At 46.5% G+C, this 21,942-nt stretch overlaps 1 protein-coding gene across 1 annotated transcript; it reads left to right on the top strand.

Annotated features, from left to right (window-relative positions):
* The first annotated feature begins 10,370 nt into the window (after positions 1 to 10,370).
* Positions 10,371 to 11,244, top strand: LOC147098186 (putative G protein-coupled receptor 139). The gene has a single exon (XM_085969960.1). The coding sequence runs from the start codon at positions 10,420 to 10,422 to the stop codon at positions 11,242 to 11,244; it is 825 nt and encodes a 274-aa protein (XP_085826086.1). The 5' UTR covers positions 10,371 to 10,419.
* Positions 11,245 to 21,942: the final 10,698 nt, after the last annotated feature.

Below are 21,942 nucleotides of genomic sequence, written 5' to 3'. Positions count from 1 at the left end.
TCCCAGCCGGCACATCGCACTAACTACGCCGCTGGGTCAGGTTAGCACAGCGCGCCGACATCAGAACCGGGCCACTGACAGGAAATCCACTGCGGGTCAGGTATCAGATGTCGGCGCGCAGGGTGAGTGCACATCGGGGGCTTGCACGCGCGGCAAGCCCCCGACACCAAGTTCTGGGCCAATATCTGGTTATTATCACATTGCTGTTTGTGGAAATTTGCTGTGCACAAATTGGCTGCCGCGTTTCCCACGTAACTACATTGCTTGAAAAGTGCTTCATTGGCTGTAAAGCACTTTCAGTCGTCCGATGGCCGTGAGAGGAGCAATATAAACACTAATCTTCCTTCATTGTTTTAAAGAGACAGGTCCCGCCCCACAGACATTTAAAACAGATAGGACAAGTCAGAAAGATTTGTAAAGAGACAGGACCAGTCACACAGTCTTTTTAAAGAGACAGGATCAGTCATCCAGGCTTTGCAAAGTGACAAGTCCCGTCACACAGGATTTTTAAAGAGACAGAACCAGTCACACAGGCTTTTGAAATGATCTCAACTGTTGTTTGTGGGACCGCTTGAGTCTGTCTAATGCCATTCCACTGAGCACGATGGCAGTTGCACATGATACGATGGATGGTGCCCTCAGTGTGAAGGCGAGACAAATTCTCCACAAATATTATGCATTGGTCAGTCCTACCAATAGCGTCATGGACAGATGCATATGCAATAATTAGATTGCTGATGACGAGGTCACACAGGCTATATTCTCATGTTTGTTCTCCCACCACCTTCTGCAATGCCAGTCTGGCAGTTATTCAGGGCTCGGTTTATGATGCTGCTCCTGAGCCACTCTTGCTGATGGATATTTAAGTCAAAACCTCCCCACCCTGAGAGGATATTTTGTGCCCTTTCTGCTCTCGGTGCTTCAATCAACTGGTGATCTGCATGAAGATGTTCTGATTCATCAGCTGAATCAGGGTGTTAGGTGGTAATCAGCAGGAAGTTACCTTGCCAATGTCTGATTGGAAGCCATGAGACTTCATTATTTCCTTAGGCAATGGACAACCCCAAAATCGACAGACCGGAATTATGTAGTTCTAGCAATGCCGGGGAGCTCAGACGTTTTGACGTAGACATCGTCGCCCTAAGTGAGACCCAACGGGCAGGGGAAGGCCAGATCAAGGAACAAGGCAGTGGTTACACTTACTTCTAGAAAGGCAAACATGAAGAAGAACGCCGCCTCCATGGGGTATGCTTCACCATAAAAAATGAGCTAGCTGGACGTCACAGCGTCTCCCGTAGTGGAATAAACGAATGCCTCATGACTCTATGACTCACGCTAGCACAGAACCAGTGTGCTGCAGTCATCACTGCATGCTCCCCAACACTGGAAGCCACAGATGATGCAAAAGAGGACTTCTACTCCACCCTCTAATAATCCCTGTCCTGAATACCAACGGGCAACAAGCTAATCGACCTTGGCGTCTTTAACACCAAAGTCGGAAAGGACACAGACCTCTGGGGAGGTGTGCTCGGCAGAGAGGGGGTAGGGAAAGCCAAAACCAACAGTACTCACCTCCTGACGAAATGATTTGAACATGGTCTTGTCATAACCAACATGTTGTTCCAACATAATGACAAATAAAAGGCTTCATGGCAACACCCTCGCTCCAAGCACTGTCATCTGCTGGACTACGTCATCGTTCGAGCAAGGGACAGCAAGGACGTCCGCATCACCCACGGCATGACAGGAGCTGAGGGCTGCTCTGTCATCTCCATAAATGTAGCCCCAAAACAGCATTGGTAACAGAAATATTGCCACAGGAAAATCAACGCTGGAGCACTCGAAGACCCTGCTAAGAAAGCCCTATTCAGTCAGCGTCTCACAACCAACCTGAGGACTTCCAGTGATTCACAGACACAGAGTATCCACATCGCCTGGTCTGCAGTCAAGGCCTCCATAATCAGTACCTGTAAAGGTATGCGCGGTCACTCGACCAGGAAGCACCAAGACTGATTCGACGAGAATGGCCAGGAGATCTGGGAGCTAATAAGCCACAAGCACAAGGCATTCCTGATCTGGAAACAGCAACACAACTCGAGAGCAAGAAAGCAACTCTACAGACGCCAAAAGGCCGATGTCCAAAAAAAACTTGCGGTCTAAAGAGCAGATGGTGGGTGGTGAAAGCACAGCTGATCCAGCAGTTGGCCAACAACTATGACATGCATGGATTTTTTAGCGTTGTCAAGACCACTTATGGTCATAGCACCGAAGGTCATCCCAACTGCGGGCCAAGAACGGAGAGCAAATCATCAAGGACAGAGAGGCCATCAGTGTCCACTGGAAGGAGCACTTCGAAGATCTCCTTAACCGAGGCTCTGCCTTCGATGTGACTGTCCTCAATTCCATCCCGCACATGCTACCCGCCAGCAACTCAGCACAATCCCAGCCCGGCATGAAGTTGAAAGGTCCACCCAACAACTGAAGCACAACAAAGCCTCAGGAGCAGATGGAATCCCCGCCGAGGTGCTAATGCATGGTGGAGAAGCACTAATGGCGTGAATACATGAACTCATTTATCTTATTTTGAAAGAGGAGAGCATGACGCGGGATCTTAAAGATGCCATAATCATGACCATCTTCAAGAAAAGTCCGATTATGGTAATTACAGTGGTGTTTACCTGCTGTCTGCCACAGGATTCATGGCAATAATCCTCCTCAATTCCCTTCTCCCAGTGGCTGAAGAGCTCCTCCCAGAATCATAACGCGGATTGCACCCACTACCGGGAATAATGGACGTGATCTTCACCACGCTTGAAATACAAGACACATGAAGGGAACAGCACCAATCACTGTACATGGCCACCTTTGTCGTCACAAATGCCATCGACACTGTCAATCATGAACGATTATGGAGTGTCCTCCTCAAATTCGTTTCCCCTCATAAGTTTGTCATCATTCTCTGCCTGCTTCCTGATGACTTGAAAGCTGTGATGCTGACCAACAGATCCACCACAGATCAAATTCATATACGGACCTTGGTCAAGCAAGGCTGTGTCATCGCACCAATGCACTTCTGGTTCTTCCTGTGTGCAATGCTTTATCTGACCCTCAGTAAGCTCCCTGCTGGAGTGGAAATATTCTACAAAAAAAAATCGGAAACTTTTCAACCTCCGTCATCTCCAGTCCAGATCCAAGGTCTTCCCAATCTCTTTCACCGAATTTCAGTTTGCAGACACCTGTGCACAGCAGGAGGTTGAACTCCAAACATTCGTCAACACCTTCACCGAAGTGTACGAGAGCATGGGCCTCACACTAAACATGCGTAAGGCAAAGGTCCTCCACCAACCTGCGCCCGCCACACAGTACTGCACCCGATTATCAAAATCCATGACCATGCATTGGAGAACGTGGAACCACTTTCCAGACATCAGGAGCCTACTGTCAACAAGGGCAGATGTCAATGACGAAGTCCAACACCGCCTTCAGTTTGACCGTGCAGCCTTCAGCCGGCTGAGGAAGAAAGTGTTTGAAGACAAGGATCTCAAACCCGGCATCAACCTCATGGTCTACAGAGCAGCAGTGATACCCGCTCTCCTGCACGCTTCAGAAACATGGACCATATACAGCATACACCTCAAAGCACTGGAGAGTTGCTGGAGAGTTACCTCCAATGCTGACTCCGGAAGATCCGGCACATCCATTGGCAGGATAGGCACACCAGCGTCAGTGTTCTCACTCTGGCCAACATGCCCAGCATCGAAGCTTTGACCACGCTCGATCAGCTCCGATGGACGGGCCACATTATCTGCATGCGCGATACGAGACTCCCAAAACAAGCGCTCTACTCACTGCTCTGACATGGCAGGAGAGCCCCAGGTTGGCAGAGGAAATGCTTCAAGGACACCGACAAGGCCACCTTGGAAAAGTGCAACATCCCCTCTGAGACCTGGGAATCCCTGGCCCAAGACTGCAAGCATCCGGGAAGGCACCGAACACCTCATGTCTCTTCGATGGGGTCAAGCCAAAGCCAATCACATACATCGGAAGGAGTGCACGTCAAGCCAAGCACTCAACGCACCCGCCCCTTCAACCTTCGTCTGCCCCACCTGTCACAGAGACTGTAGGTGCCACATTGGACTCATCAGTCACCTCAGAACTCATTCTTAGTGTGGAAGCAAGTCATGCTCGGTTCCGAGGGACTGCCAAAGAAGAGAAGAGGCAATGTTGAGGACTCGCAGGATCGCTCCCAGCCGACTGTATACACCTGTGCCCACACCTCTGGTGAATCTGCCCTGCCGGTGGAACAGGATATTCCTTGGGATGGTGACGGAGGAGTCGAGAATGTTGACTGATAGGTATGTTTCTGTGACTATGATTGTGCGAGAATTCAATGTTTCCAGAGAGTTGCACAGAGTTTGGAGACAGTTACAATTATTTATCTCATTGTTTACTATTTTAATCGTTTTGCTTTGATTCCTTGGTCTCAAGCCTTTGCTCGGTTTATTAGCACCATAAAAAGATTTGCTGCTTGAGGTAAATCATTAGAAACACCTTGCTGTTCTTGTTCTAGTTTCAGGCAAGTAGAATACCCTGGGAATCAACTTACTGGACTAAGGCGGGAATATGTAACCTTAGTTGCTCTGGGATTGAAATTCCTGGGCTGCGGCGGGACTAGTGTTATCTAGGCAGCCCTGGTAATGAAATTCCTGGACTGAGGCGGGAGCAGTGTAATATAGATGGCCCTAGGAATCAACTTTCTGGAGTGAGGCGGGAGCAGTTTCATCTAGGCAGCTCTGGGAAAGTAGTTCATGGACTGAGGCAACATTACTGTTATCTAGGTTGCCATGGGAATTAAGTTCCTGGCATGAAGTGGGAACAGTGTAATCTTAGCGGCCCAGGGAATTAATTTCCAGTACTGAAGTGGGAGCAGTGTAATGTAGGCGACCAAGGGATTACATTCTTGAAATGAGGAGTCAGCAGTGTGATCTTGGTGGCTCTGGGAATTAAATTTCTGGACTGAGGCAGAAGCAATGTTATCTAAGCAGCCCTGGGAAAGAAGTTCCTTGACTGAGGCGGGAGTAGTGTAATCTAGGCGGCCCTGGGAATGAAATTCCTGGACTGAGGAAGGGTGAAATATTGGTCATACGCTCACTTTTAATTTAAAGCTGTGTACAATAATGTGAGCTAGATTGTGTTGTAGTGAAGTGTTGTGGTGGTAATGGATCAATGAGTCTGTTTGTTCAATGAAGATAATTAATGCAAGTTATAGGGAGACCTAATGTTTTCTCTCGGGGATTTCCCTCTGCTCTAAATAAGGAGCTCTCTTCACTGTGTGACCTCACACAGTCAGCGCGCTGCCTCCAGCACAAAGACTACCAGCTTCTTACAGAAGGGATGTCGTGGGTTGGATGATCTCGATGGAAAGTATTCTTGAAAAGTAGCAGTTAACAAGTTAACTTTGGGTTAACAACAGAAAATGTTGAAAACACTCAGCAGGTCAGGGAGCATTCGTGGAGCGAGAAATACATAACGTTTCAGATCTGTGACCCTTGGTCAGAACTGAAAACGTTTAGAGCTGCAACAGATTTTAAGCAGTTGCAGGGGCAAGGAAAGTGGGGAGGGGGGGAGGAAACTACAAAAGGGTCTGTCTGTGATAGGATAGAATGCAGGAGTGGTTACATGTTGGAAATGAGGACGGGAGAAACAGCAACAGCTGCCGCCTGAACAAAATAGGGGCGAAGGTTATTGCCCAAAATTGCAGATGTCAATGTTGAGCCCAGAATGTTGTAAAGTGCTTAACAAAATCAAAAACTGCTGTTCCTCGAGCTTAAATTGAGCTTCATTGGAAGACTGTAAGAAGCCGTGGACAGTGAGGTCAGATTGGAGCAGAGAATTAAATTTACAGGGGACCGGAAGCTCGGAGTCACACTTATGGACTGAACAGAAGTGTTCCACAAAGCAATCACGCAATCTGTGTTTGGTCTACGCTATCTAGAGGAGACCGCATTGTAAGCAGCGAACACAGCATACTAACTTGCAAGATGTACAAGTAAATCATTGTTTCACCTGGAAGGAGTATCTGGGATAACAACAGAAAATGCTGGAAAAACTCAGCAGGCCAGGCAACATCCGTGGAGAGAAAATAGTGTCAACGTTTCAGGTGAACCCTTTGATTGTCTAGGGCCCTGGACAGTGAGAAGGGAGGAGATAAGAATGCAGCTGCTGCATCTCCTGCGAATGCACGGGAAGCTGCCATGGGGAGGGGAGGGGCTGTTGGGGATAATTGAGGAGTGGACCATGGTCTTGTGGAGGATGCAGTTTATTCGGAATGCTGAAAGAGGGGAGGATATGCACAATTTGCCATAAAAATAAAACAAAATGGTGACTCAGCCGTGGCTAACAAGGGAAATGAGGGATAGCATAAGATCCAAGGAGAGGACATATAAATAGGCCGTAAAACACAGTAAACCTGAGGATTGGGAGCAGTATGGGGTTTCAGCAAAGGATGACAAAGGGATTAAATAAGAGGGGGGAAATAGAGTATGAGAGTAAGCTTCAGGGAACATAAAAACAGACTGTAAAAGCTTCTATCAATATGTGAAGAGAAAAAGATTGGTGAAGTCAAGCGTAGGTCCCTTGCAGTCAGAATCAGGGGAATTTATAATGGGGAACAAAGAAATGGCAGGCCAATTAAATACATACTTTGGTTTTGTCTTCACAGAGGAGGACACAAATAACCTCCCAGAGATCTCGGGGAACATAGGGACTAATGAGGGGAAGGAACTGAATGAAATATATATTTGTAGGGAAATGGTGTTAGGGAAAGTGACGGGATTGAAGGCCGATAAATCCCCAGGGCCTTATAATCTACATCCAAGTGTATATAACGAAGTGGCCCTAGAAATAATAGATGCATTGCTGGTCATCTTCCAAAATTCTATTGATTCTGGAACAGTTCCCATGGATTGGAGGGTAGCTAATGTTACCACACTATTCAAAAGAGGTGGTAGAGAGGAAAAGGGAAATTATAGACCAGTAAGCCTGACATCGGTATTGGGGAAAATGCTAGAGTCCATTATAAAAGATGTAATAGCAGAGCACTTGGAAAATAGTGACAGGATCGGACAAAGTCAACATGGATTTACAAAAGGTAAATCGTGCTTGACTATTCTTCTGGAATTTTTTGAGGATGTAACTGGTAGAATAGATAAGGGAGAACCAGTGGAAGTGGTGTATTTGGATTTGAGAAGGCTTTCGATAATGTCCTGCAGAAGAGATCAGCGTGTATATTTAAGGCACATGGGATTGGGGGTAAGGCACTGACTTGGATAGAGAACTGGTTGGCAGACAGGAAGCAAACAGTTGGAATAAACGGGTTTTTCTCTGAGTGGCAGGCTGTGACTAGTGGGGTATTGCAGGGATCAGTCCCAGGACCCCAGCTTTTCACAATGTATGTTAATGATCTAGACGAGGGAACTAGATGTAATATCTCCAAGTTTGCAGGCGACACAAAGCTGGATGGGCGTGTGTGCTGTGAGGACAATGACGAGAAACTCCATTATGATTTGGACAGGTTAGGTGATTGGGCAGATGCATGGCAGATGCAGTATAATGTGGTTAAATGCGAGGTTATCCACTTTGGTGGCAAAAACAGGAAGGCAGGTTATTATCTGAATGGCAGTAGATTGGGAGAAGGGAAGGTGCAACGAGACCTGGGTGTCCTTGTGCACCAGTCGCTGAATGTAAGCAGGCAGGTGCGGCAGGCGGTTAAGGCGACAAATGTTTTGTTTTACTTCATAGCGAGAGGGTTGGAGTACAGGAACAAGGATGTCTCGCTGCAGTTGTACAGGGCCTTGGTGAGACCACACCTTGAGTATTGTGTGCAGTTTTGATCGCCTTATCTGAGGATGGATGTTCTTGCCATGGAGGGAATGCAGCAAAGATTCACCAGGCTGATACCTGGGATGGCAGGAATGACGTATGATGAGAGATTGGGTCGATTGCGCTAATATTCGCTGGAGTTTAGAAGAATGAGGGGGGATCTCATCGAAACTTATAAAATTCTAACAGGACTAGACAGACTAGATGCAGGAAGGATGATCCCGATGGCGGGTGAGTCCAGAACCAGCGGTCAAAGTCTAAGGATAAGGGGTAAGCCATTTACGACAGAGGTGAGAAGGAATTTCTTCACCCAGAGAGTGGTGATACAATGGAATTCTCTACCACAGAAGGCAGTTGAGGCCAATTCATTAAGTATATTCTAGAAGGAGTTAGATATATTTCTTATCACTAAAGGGATCAAGGGACATGGGAGAAGGCTGGGACAGGGTACTGAGTTTGGATGATTAGCCATGACCTCATTGAATGGCGGAGCAGGCTCGAGGGGTCGAATGGTCTACTCCTGCTCCTATCTTCTATGTTCCTATGTTTCTGTAAAAAAATTACTATCCCCTTCTCTCTGCGGTTAGTGTTCCTAGGAAGGATCTATGTCCAGTTATTAATTATATAAACCATGTTACACTGCAATATTTTTCTTGCTATTTACCGTGGAATACTCTGGAATTAATGGTATTCCGTGTTTCAATTTCTTGCATCTTTGTTAATGCAAGAGTTGTTGTTTAAAAGTCTGGTACATCCTCGCTACTGTTGGTGTTCCTGGTAAGTCTCTGCATCCAGCTATTAATTGTATAGTTCATGTTCGAATGTATTTCTCTCGTCATTCTCCATCCCATCCGCACTGCTATCGGCTGTTTATTCTGAAGGTGATACAGTGTTATCAAGATTCAATTGTTCTATATTCAACTCAAGAAAATATATTGTAAGACTGTTTGCTTTCGTTCTGCCATCTACACTGAACATTTGTAACAGAGCAGAAGAATTTTGTCTTGGTTTAGGAGACTTTTCACCTCCTGGCGAAAGATTACCAACCGGAAACGTTAACTCTCTCTCTCTCTCTCTCTCCACAGGAGCTGCCTGACCTGCTGTGTATTTAAAACGTTTTCTGGTCGTTTGTCGGATTTTGAGCATGCGCAGTAATTTGCTTTTGTTTTCACCGAATGGTCGGTATATTTACTGACAGAGATTCACAGGAACAAATCCTGGCAGATCACAAACACATCTTAAAATTTCTGAAATATCAGCTCAGTTACATTCAGTATCTACTCTCCCACCCTTTCCAGTTCTGCATTAGTGATACAGCTTCTGATTTTTAGTTTAGAATTACAAGGATAATTTAAATTCTCTAAAAACTTTTCGTCAGCCATATTTCAATGCATTTATTTCCAATCTTTGTTTTGAATTTACAATTGGATCCCATGCCCGTCTGTCACAGTTCAGGGGATCTCTCAGTGAGACCGAGAGTGATTCTCTATTGCCTCCTGCTGTACTGCAGGACAAACAATCCCAGCTGACTGTAACTGAAGTTCTGAGGATAGGAAAATCCTTTGATATCTTCTCGCCTAATATTCTCTGCAGAAGTTGCAAACCAGCAGGTGAAAAAATACAAGGATAAATCTTTACATTTGTGGTCAGATAATTTACGAAAGCGTTCGGCGGCTCGTAGCCTGTGCGATGAGTCACTTGATTATGATTCTAATAAATGCATTTAGTGCGATATTACCTGGTCAAAGATAACTCTTTATTTTAATTCAGTTTCCATTTTTTGCAATGTTATTTGGAAAATCTTCCTTTCAGTGAGCCAGAATTTGAGTATTTCAGTTCAATCTTCAAAACACTTCTTACATCTCACTTACCTTTATAACTGCAGTGCACTTGTGTTTATTATCTTAGCACTTGCATATTGCAGCCATACTATTTTAATACAATTGCCTATAATTATTGCACGCCAAGATTGCAGTTTCTGAATTGTGCCGTTGTATTCATTTTCAGTTCTATATATAGTGGATATTCTAACCAGGAGCAGGAATCCAAACGGGATTTCTCCCTCCCTAACACAGCGGCACTGAAGCGAATTGCGCCGCTCTGAATGCTGACTGATCCCGGGACACAAAGGCTTCCTGAGAGTTGTTGGTCCTTTGGATCCGTGTTTCCTCGCGCGGTGCTTTTTTCTGTTGGGCTAAAAGTAGATCTACCATTTAATTTCTCATTGATCAAACATCTCTTACTTTCATGTTGTATTTATTCCGGTTTCACTTCTTAATTCCACAATGTTTTATCGATTGGTCTTACAATAAACCCTGTATTCAGCTCCGCGGGTAAAAGAATTAGATTATATCATTGAATGTCGCTAATGAGTTGCAGATTTCTCTCCGAATTCCTTCACCCTGCTGCTCTTGCTCGCAGCCTGATGTATAATTTCCCTGTTTAATTATCTTCCTCACAGTGAACTTAGTGACGATTGTGATCCTGTCTCGGCGAAACTGCGGTCTCTCCAAATGTGTCACTCGCTATCTGGTGGCCATGGCAGCGGCGGATCTACTGGTTGTTATCCTCGACCTGATATTGAGGCAGATTCCGATTGTTTATCGTGAACAATTTCGTTTCCTGGAGTCCATCCCCGTCTGTAATATCCACGCCGTCCTGCTTTATGCAGCCACAGACTGTTCTGTCTGGTTCACCGTCACTTTCACCTTTGATCGATTTGTGGCCATTTGTTGCCAGAAACTGAAAACAAAATATTGCACTGAAAAAACGGCGGCTGTGGTTCTGGGCACAGTAACTGTGCTGAGCGTTTCAAAGAACATTTTCTGGTATTTTATGTTTACAGCTCGGTATTGGCTTAAGAACCTCCCGTGGTTTTGTGAGGTAACAATGGATGTTCGGATGTCACGGGTGTGGGGAGCAATTGAGTTCCTTCATTTTATTCTCACCCCGGGTGTCCCATTTGTTGTGATTTTGCTGCTCAATGCTGTCACCATCAGAAACATTTTGGTGTCCAGCAGAGCCCGCAGGAGACTCCGGGGTCCGAGCAGTGGGGAGAGTCCCAGAGACCCAGAGATGGAGAGTCGCAGGAAATCCATAATTTTGCTGCTTGTTATCTCCGGCAACTTCATTCTGTTATGGGCAATCTTTGTGGTGTATTATGTATTGAGGCGGATGTGGTATTTGTGGACAGTGTCTATAATTCTACCGCATTATCTAAGGGAAATAGGATTGATGATGCAGCTGCTTAGTTGCTGCACAAACACTGGGATTTATGCCATCACCCAGACTAAGTTCAGACAGCAGTTGAAGAATATGGGGAAATATCCCTTTACTCTGATTGTAAAATTCATTAAAGGTTGATTTGAAGAGGAGACTTTGCTGCCTGACAGCTCCCTGTGCCTGATATTGTAGCGAGCCGTTCTCCCCGCGTCGGTCCGCCCGCCGGTGGGGAAATTCACGTAACAAAGATGTCGGCTCCAGCATCCCGCACAAAGATGGCGGCCCGGGCGTTCCGCACAATGATTGGGTCCCCGTCTCCCTGCACAAATATGGGGGCTCTGGCTCCCTGCACAAAGATGGTTGCCCCGGCGCCCATCACAAAAATGGCGGCCCCGGCACACAGCACAAAGGTTGCAGCCCCGGCACTCGGCACATAAAGGCGCCCCCCACCACCCCGCCGGGGTCCCGAGCAAAGATGGCAGATCCGTTGCCCAGCACAATGATGGCGGAAATAACAACAGAAAATGCTGGAAAAACTCAGCAGGGCAGGCAACATCCGTGGAGAGAGATGTAGAGTCAAGGTTTTGGGTCGAATCCCTTCTACAGAACTGAGAGAAAAGGCAGTTTGGGGGCTGGGAAATGGGGGCGGGGATGAAACAAGGGACATTAAGAGATATTCAATGTGAGATGAGATAGTAATAGGATAGGTAAAGAAACAGACAATGGCTCTAAATGAAGTTTGAAATGCGATGGCAGAGTGAAAGACAGCTGCCATGTGTGAGAGAGACAATAAAATGGGAAAGTCACAAACCAAATATGTGGATAAAAAATATAAAAATATAATAGGGGCTGAGGTTATGATCTGAAGTTGTTGAACTCGATAGAGAGTCCGGAAAGCTGTAAAGTGCTTAATCAGAAGATGAAGTGCTGTTCCTCGAGTTTAAGGTGAACTTCCGTGGAACAATGCAAGAGCCCGATTACAGTGAGGTCTGAGTGGGAATGGAAAGGTGAATTGAAATGACAGGCGACCGGAAGCTCGGGGTCACCTTTATGGACAGAACGGTGGTGTTATGCAAAGCGGTCAAACAATCTGCATTTGGTCTCCCCAATGTAGAGGAGACCACGTCCTGAGCAGTGAATAAAGTATACTAGATTGCAAGAAGTATAAGTAAATCGCTGTTACACCTGGAAGGGGTGTTTGGGGCCCTCGACAGTGGGAAGGGAGGGTGCTATATGGGCAGGTGTTGCATCTCCTGCACTTGCACGGTAAGGTTTCGGGCGAAGGGGAAGGGGTGCTGTGGGTGATAGAGGAGTGGACTAGGGTGTCTCGGAGGGAGTGGTCCCTACAGAATGCTGAAAGGGGAGGGGAGTGGAAGATGCATTTGGTGGTGGGATCACGTTGGAGGTGGTGGAAAAGGCGGAGGATGAGCCGTTAAATGTGCAGGCTGGCGGGGTGAAAGGTGAGGACAAGGGGAGCACATTCACGCTTCCGGGAGGGAGTGGGAGGGGTGAGGGCTGAAGTAGAAACATAGAAACATAGAAGATAGGAGCAGGAGTAGGCCATTCTGCCCCTCGAGCCTGCTCCACCATTCAATGTGAATAATGGCTGATCATCCAAATTCAGTACCCGGTCCCTGCTTTCTCCCCATACACCTTGATCCCTTTAGCCTTAAGAAAAATATCCAACTCCTTCTTGAATATATTTAATGAATTGGCCTCCAACACCTTCTGTGGTAGAGAGTTCCACAGGTTCACCACTCTCTGGGTGAAGAAATTCCTCCTCATTTCTGTCTGAAATGGCCTACCCTTTATCCTTAGTCTTTGCCCCCTGGTTCTGGACTCCCCGACCATCGGGAACATCCTTCCTGCATCTTGTCTGTCCAGTCCTGTCAGAATTTTATAAGTTTTAATGAGATCATCGCTCATTCTTCTAAACTCCAGTGAGTACAAGCCCAATCGACCAAATCTCTCCTCATACGTCATTCCTGCCATCCCAGATATCAGCCTGGTGAATCTTCGCTGAACTCCTTCCATGGCAAGAACATCCTTCCTCAGATAAGGCGACCAAAATTGCACACAATACTCGAGATGTGGTCTCACCAAGGCCCTGTACAACTGCAGCAAGACATCCTTGTTCCTGTACTCAAACCCTCTCGCTACAAATTCCAAAATACCATTTGCCTTCTTAACCGTCTGCTGCACTGGCATGCTTACCTTCAGCGACTGGTGCACAAGGACACCCAGGTCTCATTGCACTTCCCCTTCTCCCAATCTATTGCCAGTTAGATAATAATCTGCCTTCCTGTTTTTGCCACCAAAGTGGACAACCCACATTTATCCACGTTATATTGCATCTGCCATATTTCTGCCCAATTACGCAACATGTCCAAATCATCCTGGAGTTTCTCAACATCCTCCTCACAGCACACATGCCCACCCAGCTTTGTGTCGTCTGCAAATTTGGAGATATTACATCTAGTTCCCTTGTCTATATCATTAACATATATTATGAACAGCTGGAGTCCTAGGACCGATCCCTGCGGTACTCCACTAGTCACTGCCTGCCACTCGGAAAAGGACCCATTTATTCCAACTCTTTGCTTTCTGTCTGCCAACCAGTTCTCTATCCAAGTCAATACCTTGTCCCCAATCCCATGTGCCTTAACTTTACACGCTAATCTCTCATGCGGGACCTTATCGAACGCCTTCTGAAAGTCCAGATAAACAACATCCACTGGTTTTCCCATTATCTATTTTACAATTATATCCTCAAAAAATTCCAGTAGATTAGTCAAGCACGATTTACCTTTTGTGAAGCCATATTGACATTGTCCGATCCTGGCACAGTTTTCCAAGTGATCTGGTATTACATCTTTTATAATGGACTCTAGCATTTTCCCCCCTACCGATGTCAGGCTTACCGGTCTCTAATTCCCCATTTTCTCCCTACCACCTTTTTTGAATAGTGGGGTAACATTAGCTGCACTACAATCCATGGGTACTGTTCCAGATTCCATCGAATGTTGGAAGATGATTAGCAATTAATCTACTATTTCTAGTGCCACTTCCTTAAGTACCCTAGGATGTAGATTATCAGGCCCTTGGGATTTATCGGCCTTCAATCCCATCAATTTCCCTAACACCATTTCCCTACAAATACTGATTTCTTTCTGTTCCTCCCTTTCATCAGACGCTATGTTCCCCGACATTTCTGGGAGGTTATTTGTGTCCCCCTTTGTGAAGACAGAACCAAAATATGTATTTAGTTGGTCGGCCATTTCTTTGTGCCCCATTATAAATTCCCCTGTTTCTGACTGCATGTGACCTACGCTTTACCAATCTTTTTCTCTTGACACATCTATAAAAGCTTTTAAAGTCAGTTTTTATGTTCCTTGCAAGCTTACTCTCATATTCTATTTTCCCCTACTTAATTAATCCCTTTGTCCTCCTTTGTTGAATCCTAAATTGCTCCCAATCCTTAGGATAATTGCTTTTGCTGGCCAATTTATATGTCCTCTCCTTGGATATTCTGCTATCCCTAATTTCCCTTGTTAGCCACGGTTGAGTCACTTTTTTGATTTATTTTTGTGCCAAACTGGGATGAACAAATTCTGTAGTTCATCCATTCGGTCTTTGAATGTTTTCCTTTGCCTATCCACCGTCATCCCTTTGAGTGACATTCCCCAATCAATCCTCCCCAACTCGTGCCTCAGATCTTCGTAGTTTCCTTTATTTAAATGTAGGACCCTATTCTCTGAGTCAACCACTTCATTCTCCATTTTTAAGAAGAGTTCGATCATATTATGATTGCTCCAACCCAAGGGGCCTCGCACAACAAGATTGCTAATTAATCGTTTCTCATTACTTAATACCCAGTCTAAGATGGCCTGATCTCTGGTTGGTTCCTCGACATATTGGTCCTGGAAAGCATCCCGTAAACACTCCAGGAATTCCTCCTCCACAGTATTGTTACTAATTTGGTTTGCCCAATCTATATGTAGATTAAAGTCACCCATGATGACTGCTGTGCCCCTATTGCACGCTTCTTTAATTTCCCTTTATATGCCATCCCCAACCTCCACCTTCAATTGTAAGGGGGATAGATAGGAGTTTCTGTGGCCGAGACCGAGACTCCAAGATGGTATGTTGCCTCCCTGGTGCAAGGGTCAAGGATGTCTCGGAGAGGGTGCAGAGCATTCTGAAGGGGGAGGGGGATCAGCCAGTTGTCGTGGTACATGTAGGTGCCAACGATGTAGGTAAAAAGAGGGAGGAGGTCCTACAAGCTGAATTTAGGGAGTTAGGAGCTAAATTGAAAAGTAGGACCTCAAAGGTAGTAATCTCTGGATTGCTACCAGTGCCACGAGCAAATAAGTTTAGAGAGAGTAAGATAGATAAGCTAAATACGTGGCTTGAGCAGTGGTGCAAGGGAGAGGGATTTAAATTCTTGAGGCATTGGAACCAGTTCTTGGGGAGGAGTGACCTGTACCAAGGGGACGGTCTACACCTGAACTGTGAGGGAGCCGATGTCCTCGGGGTAATATTTTCTAGGGCGGTTCGGGAGGATTTAAACTAATTTGGCAGGGGGATGGGAACCTAGGTAGTGGAAAAGAGGGAAGTCATATGAAGTCAGAAATAGATGGTAGAAAGGTGAGAAGCAATAAGCAAAGGAGAGAAACACAAAGGGCCAAACTAATTCATAATGAGAGTGTGAAAAAAGCAAGCCTGAAGGCTTTGTATCTTAATGCTAGAAGCATTAGGAACAAGGTGGATGAATTAGTTGTGGAAATAGAGGTAAACAAGTATGATTTGATTGGGATTACAGAAACGTGGCTGCAGGGTGGGCAAGGCTGGGAACTTAACATCCAGGGATATACAATATTTAGGAAGGATCGGCAAAAAGGTAGGGGAGGTGGGGTAGCATTGCTGGTAAAGGAGGGGATTAATGCAATGGAAAGGAAGGATATTAATTCGGATGAAACGGAATCTGTATGGGTAGAAATGAGAAATAGCAAGGGGAGGAAAACGTTAGTGGGTGTGATATATAGGCCTCCAAATAGTAATATGGAGGTGAGGGAAGGCATAAAAAGGGAAATTAGAGAAGCGTGCGATAAGAGCACAGCTGTCATCATGGGTGACTTAAATTTACATATTGATTGGACTACCCAAATTAGTAAAAATTCTGAGGAGGAGGAATTCCTGGAATGTTTTCGGGACGGTTATCTGGACCAATATGTCGAGGAGCCGACTCGAGATCAGGCCATTTTAGACTGGGTATTGTGCAATGAGAAGGGACTTATCAGCAATCTTCTTGTACGAGGCCCCTTGGGTCAGAGCGATCATAATATGATCGAGCTCTCAGTCGAGATGGAGAGTGAGGAAATTGAATCAGAGACTAAGGTCCAGAACTTAAATAAAGGGAATTACGAGGGTATGAGACGGGAATTGGGTAAGATTGATTGGGTGGTGTTTCTGGGGGGATTGACAGTGGAGAGACAATGGCAAGCATTCAAAGATAGAATGGAAATAAACCTAAAAAGGTGACTCAACCGTGGATAACGAGGGAAATTAGGGACAGCATAAAATCAAAAAAAAGGGCATATCAACTGGCAAAAAAAAGCACCAGACCGGAAGATTGGGGGCAGTACAGGATACAGCAAAAGAGGACAAAGGGATTAATCAGGAAGGGGAAAATAGAATACGAAAGTAAACTTGCAGCAAACATAAAGACAGACTGCAAAAGCTTTTATCGGTATATCAGGAGGAAAAGACTGGTAAAATCCCAAGTCGGTCCCTTGCAGTCCGATTCGGGAGAATATATAATGGAGAATAAGGAAATGGCAGACCAATTAAACTCATACTTTGGTTCTGTATTCACAAAGGAGGACACAAATAACCTCCCAGGAATATCGGCAAACATAGGGACTAATGAGAGGGAGGAGCTGACAGAAATTAGTATCTCTAGGGATATGGTGTTGGGTAAGTTGAGGGGACTGAAGGCCGACAAATCCCCGGGGCCTGATAAACTACATCCTAGGGTACTTAAGGAGGTGGCCCTGGAGATAGCAGATGCTCTAAGGATCATCTTCCGGAACTCCATTGACTCGGGAACAGTACCCGTGGATTGGAGGGTAGCTAATGTTACCCCAATATTTAAAAAGGGGGGTAGAGAGAGAGCAGGGAATTATAGACCAGTAAGCCTTACATCGGTTGTGGGCAAAATGCTAGAGTCCATTATTAAGGATAAAATAGCGGAGCACTTGACAAATGGGGAAAGGATCGGACAGAGTCAACATGGATTTACAAAGGGTAAATCGTGTTTGACTAATCTGCTGGAATTTTTTGAGGAAGTAACTGGTAAAATAGATGGGGGAGAGCCAGTGGATGTGGTGTACCTTGACTTCCAGAAAGCCTTCGATAAGGTTCCACACAAAAGATTATCATGCAAAATTAAGGCTCATGGAATTGGGGGCAAAGTATTAACGTGGATAGAGAACTGGCTGGCGGATAGAAAACAGAGAGTTGGAATAAACGGCTCGTTTTCGGAGTGGCAGGCAGTGACCAGCGGGGTGCCGCAAGGATCTGTCCTGGGACCCCAGCTGTTCACAATATATATAAATGATCTGGATCAGGGAATTGGATGCAATATTTCCAAATTCGCTGACGACACTACACTAGGAGGAGGGGTGGGCTCTGATGAGGATGTCAGGAGGCTGCAGTGCGATTTGGACAGGTTGGGGGAATGGGCGGATACGTGGCAGATGCACTATAATGTGGATAAATGCGAGGTTATCCACTTTGGGTGTAAAAACAGGAGGGTAGATTATTATCTAAATGGCAATAGATTGGGAGATGGGGAAGTGCAGAGGGACCTGGGTGTTCTTGTGCACCAGTCACTGAAGGAGAGCATGCAGGTGCAACAGGCGATTAAGAAGGCAAATGGTATGTTGGCCTTCATATCAAGGGGGTTCGAGTATAGGAATAGGGATACCTTACTACAGCTGTACAAGGTGCTGGTGAGACCGCATCTGGAGTATTGTGTACAGTTTTGGTCGCCCCATCTGCGGAAGGATGTTCTTGCCATGGAAAGAGTGCAACGGCGATTCACCAGGCTGATACCTGGAATGGCGGGAATGACCTACGAAGAGAGATTAAATAGTTTGGGCTTGTACTCACTGGAGTTTAGAAGATTGAGAGGGGATCTCATCGAAACATATAAAATTATGGCAGGCCTGGACAGGCTGAATTCAGAGAGAATGTTTCCAATGGCCGGGGAGCACAGAACCAGGGGCCACAGTCTAAAAATAGCGGGCAAATCATTTAAAACAGAGATGAGGAAGAATTTCTTCACTCAAAGAGTGGTGAGCCTGTGGAATTCCCTGCCACAGAGGGCTGTGAAGGCTAATTCAATAAATATTTTCAAGAGAGAATTGGATATATTTCTGAAGGCTAAGGGGATTAAGGGTTACGGAGAAAAGCCGGGGACGGGGTACTGAACTGGTAAGATCAGCTATGATCTCAGACGAAGATCAGCCATGATCTCATTGAATGGCGGAGCAGGCTCGAAGGGCCGAATGGCCTACTCCTGTTCCTATCTCTATGTTTCTCTATGTTTCACCTTGCTGTTTGGAGGTCTATATACCACTCCCACTAACGTTTTCTGCCCCTTGGCCTTTCTCAATTCTACCCATACAGATTCCACATCATCAGGGCTTATATCCTTCCTTAAAATTGTGCTAATCCCTTCTTTAACTAGTAATGCTACCCCACCTCCCTTTCCTTTTTGCCGATCTTTCATGAATATCGAATATCCCTGGATGTTGAGTTCCCAGCCTTGGTCATCCTTGAGCCTCGTTTCCGTAATCCCAACCAAATCATATTCGTTTACCTCTATTTGCGCAGCCAATTCACAGAATCACAGAATCACAGAAACCCCACAGTGCAGATAGAGGCCATTTCGGCCCATCGAGCCTGCACCGACACATATCCCACCCGATCCCCGTAACCCCTACACCAACACATATCCCACCCTATCCCCGTAACCCCATGTATTTAATCCCCCTAACACTAAGGGTCAATTTATCATAGCCAATCAACCTAACCCGCACATCTTTGGACTGTGGGAGGAAACCGGAGCACCCGGAGGAAACCCACGCAAACACGGGGAGAATGTGCAAACTCCACACAGACAGTCACCTGAGGCCAGATTCGAACCCGGGTCCCTGGCGCTGTGAGGCAACAGTGCTAATCACTATGCCACCGTGCTGCCATCCTTATTATCCTTATTATCATCCACCTTATTATGAATGCTCCTCGCATTAAGACACAAAGCCTTCAGCCTTATTTTTTTAACGCTCTTAGACCTATTAGAATTATTATTTACTGTGGCCATATTTGATTTAAACTATTGATTTCTCTGACTGCCACTTTTGCTTTTCTCCTTCCTTTCTTTTGCTTTTAACCTTGTTTCCCTTTCCTCTGTCCCCCTCCTCAGGTTCTCAATCACCTGCCATCTTAGTTTAAACCCTCCAACACCCCCCCCAGGACATCGGTTCCAGCCGTGCACAGGTGCCAACCGTCCGGTTTGAATTGGTCCCACCTCCCCCAGAACCGGGTCCAATGTCCCCGGAACTTGAATCACTCCCCCTGGCACCATTCCTCTAGCCACGTATTCATCTGAAATATCCTTCTATTTCTACACTGACTCGCACCTGGCACTGGTAGCAATCCTGAGATTACTACCTTTGAGGTCCTATTTTATAATTTACCTCCGAACAGCATTTAGGAACTCATCCCGTTTTTTACCTATGTCGTTGGTACCTATATGCACCACGACAACTGGCTGTTCACCCTCCCCTTCTCACAGACCCAGAGAGCTCCTTCACAGACCAGGCAGGTCTATGAAAGACCCAGGCAGCTTACTCACATCCCAGGATGCTCCTATGCAGACACGGATAGCTCTACACAAACTCAGTCAACTTATGCACCGATACAGATAGCTCGGTCACGGGCCCAAACAGCAACTACATAAACCCAGCTGCTCTTACACAGTCCAAGACAAATCCCTCCCAGAAACAGACAGCTCCCTCACACACCCAGGCTGTTCCGTCCCAGAAACAGACAGCTTCTACACAGACCCAGACAGCTCACTAATAGGCCCAGACATTTCCTACAAAATGAAGTCAGCTCCTACACAGGCCCACACAGATCATACACAGTACCCAGAATGCTCCCTCACAGACACACCCGCACGCTCACAGACACAGACAGCTCCCTCACAGACTCAGTCAGCTCCTTCACAGACCCAGCTGCTCCCTCACAGACCCAGACAGGTCTGGAACACATACCCAGAAAGCTCTATGAAAGACCCAGGCAGCTTACTCCCATCCCAGAATGCTCCTATGCAGACCCAGAGAACTCTACATAAACTCAGGCAACTTACACACCGATACAGATAGCTCGGTCACGAACTCAAACAGCACCTACATAGACCCAGTTGCTCCTACACAGCCCCAGACAAATCCCTCACAGATCCAGAAAGCTCCCTCAATGAATGGGCTGCTCCATCTCAGTTGAAGACAGGCCCTACACAGATCCAGACAGCTCCTATGCAGACCCAGACGTTATTCCTCACAGACAGGGACATGTCCCTCACAGATCCAGACAGATCACTTGCAGACTCTGACAGTTCCTTCAAATACCAAGTGGCTTCCACAAATATCCAGACAGAGCCCTCACAGACCAAAACAGCTCCTTCAGAGATCCAGTTGCTCCGTCGCAGACAGAGACAGCTCCTACACAGGCCCAGTCAGCTACCTCTAGGGCCCAGATATCTCCTACATAGACCCGGAAAGCAGTTACACAGACCCAAACAGCTCCCGCAGAGACCCGGCTGCATCCACACAGAAGCAGACAGGTCCTACACAGACCCAGACATCTCCATCACAGACAGAGACAGCTCCCTCACATCCCAGGCAGCTCCTACACAGACCTAAACAGATCCTTCACAAAACCAGGCAGCTCCATCAAAGATCCTGAGAGGTCCTATATAGACCAATACAGCTCCCACACAAACTCCGAGCTCCCTCGTAGACCCTGACAGCACCCTCACAGAAACAGTCTGCTCCCTCACAGGCGCAGAATGCTCCTACACTGGAACACAAAGCTCCTGCAAAGACCCAGACAGCTCATACGCAAACCCAGGCAGCACCCACACAGACGCAGACAGCTCTTGCACAGACCCAGACAGTATTCCTGCGGACCAACACAGGCCCCTCAGAGTCCCAGGCTGCTCCCTCACAGACCCAGCTTGCTCCCACACATCCCCTGATCACCCTACACAGGACCAGACAGGTCACTCACAAACTCAGACAGTTCAATTGCATACCCATACTGCTCACTCATGGACCAGACAGTTCCTACATAGACCCATTCGCTCCAACATAGTCCCAGACAGATGCATCACAGACAGATCCCTCACAGATCCAACTGCCCATTCACAAACGCAGACAGATCCTATTGAAATACAGGCAGCTCTTACACAGACCTACGCAGTCCCCACACAAACCCAGACATATCCTACACAGACCCAGACAGCCCTCCTCTCAGACCGGGACAGATCCCTCATAGACCCAGATAGCTCGGTCACGGATCCAGGCAGCAGATACATAGTCTACGCTGATCCTATATAGTACCAGAAAAATTCCTCACAGACCCAGACAGCTCCCTCACTGTCCCGGTTGCTACTTCGCAGATGCAGACTGCCCCTACACAGACGCAGACAGCTCCTACACAGTCCCAGACAGCTCCCTCATAGACCCAGCAGCATGCAGACAGAACCAG

Source organism: Somniosus microcephalus, chromosome 29, assembly GCF_052327205.1.
Source record: "Somniosus microcephalus isolate GS21.2 chromosome 29, FLI_Smic_1.0, whole genome shotgun sequence".
Lineage (NCBI taxonomy): Eukaryota > Metazoa > Chordata > Chondrichthyes > Squaliformes > Somniosidae > Somniosus > Somniosus microcephalus.
Note: the sequence above shows the minus strand (reverse complement) of the source record. Positions and strands in the feature narration are given on the sequence as shown.

Bases quoted from the DNA above. Each gene is read 5' to 3' on its own strand.
- LOC147098186 (XM_085969960.1), top strand. From the start codon at position 10,420: ATGGCAGCGGCGGATCTACTGGTTGTTATCCTCGACCTGATATTGAGG.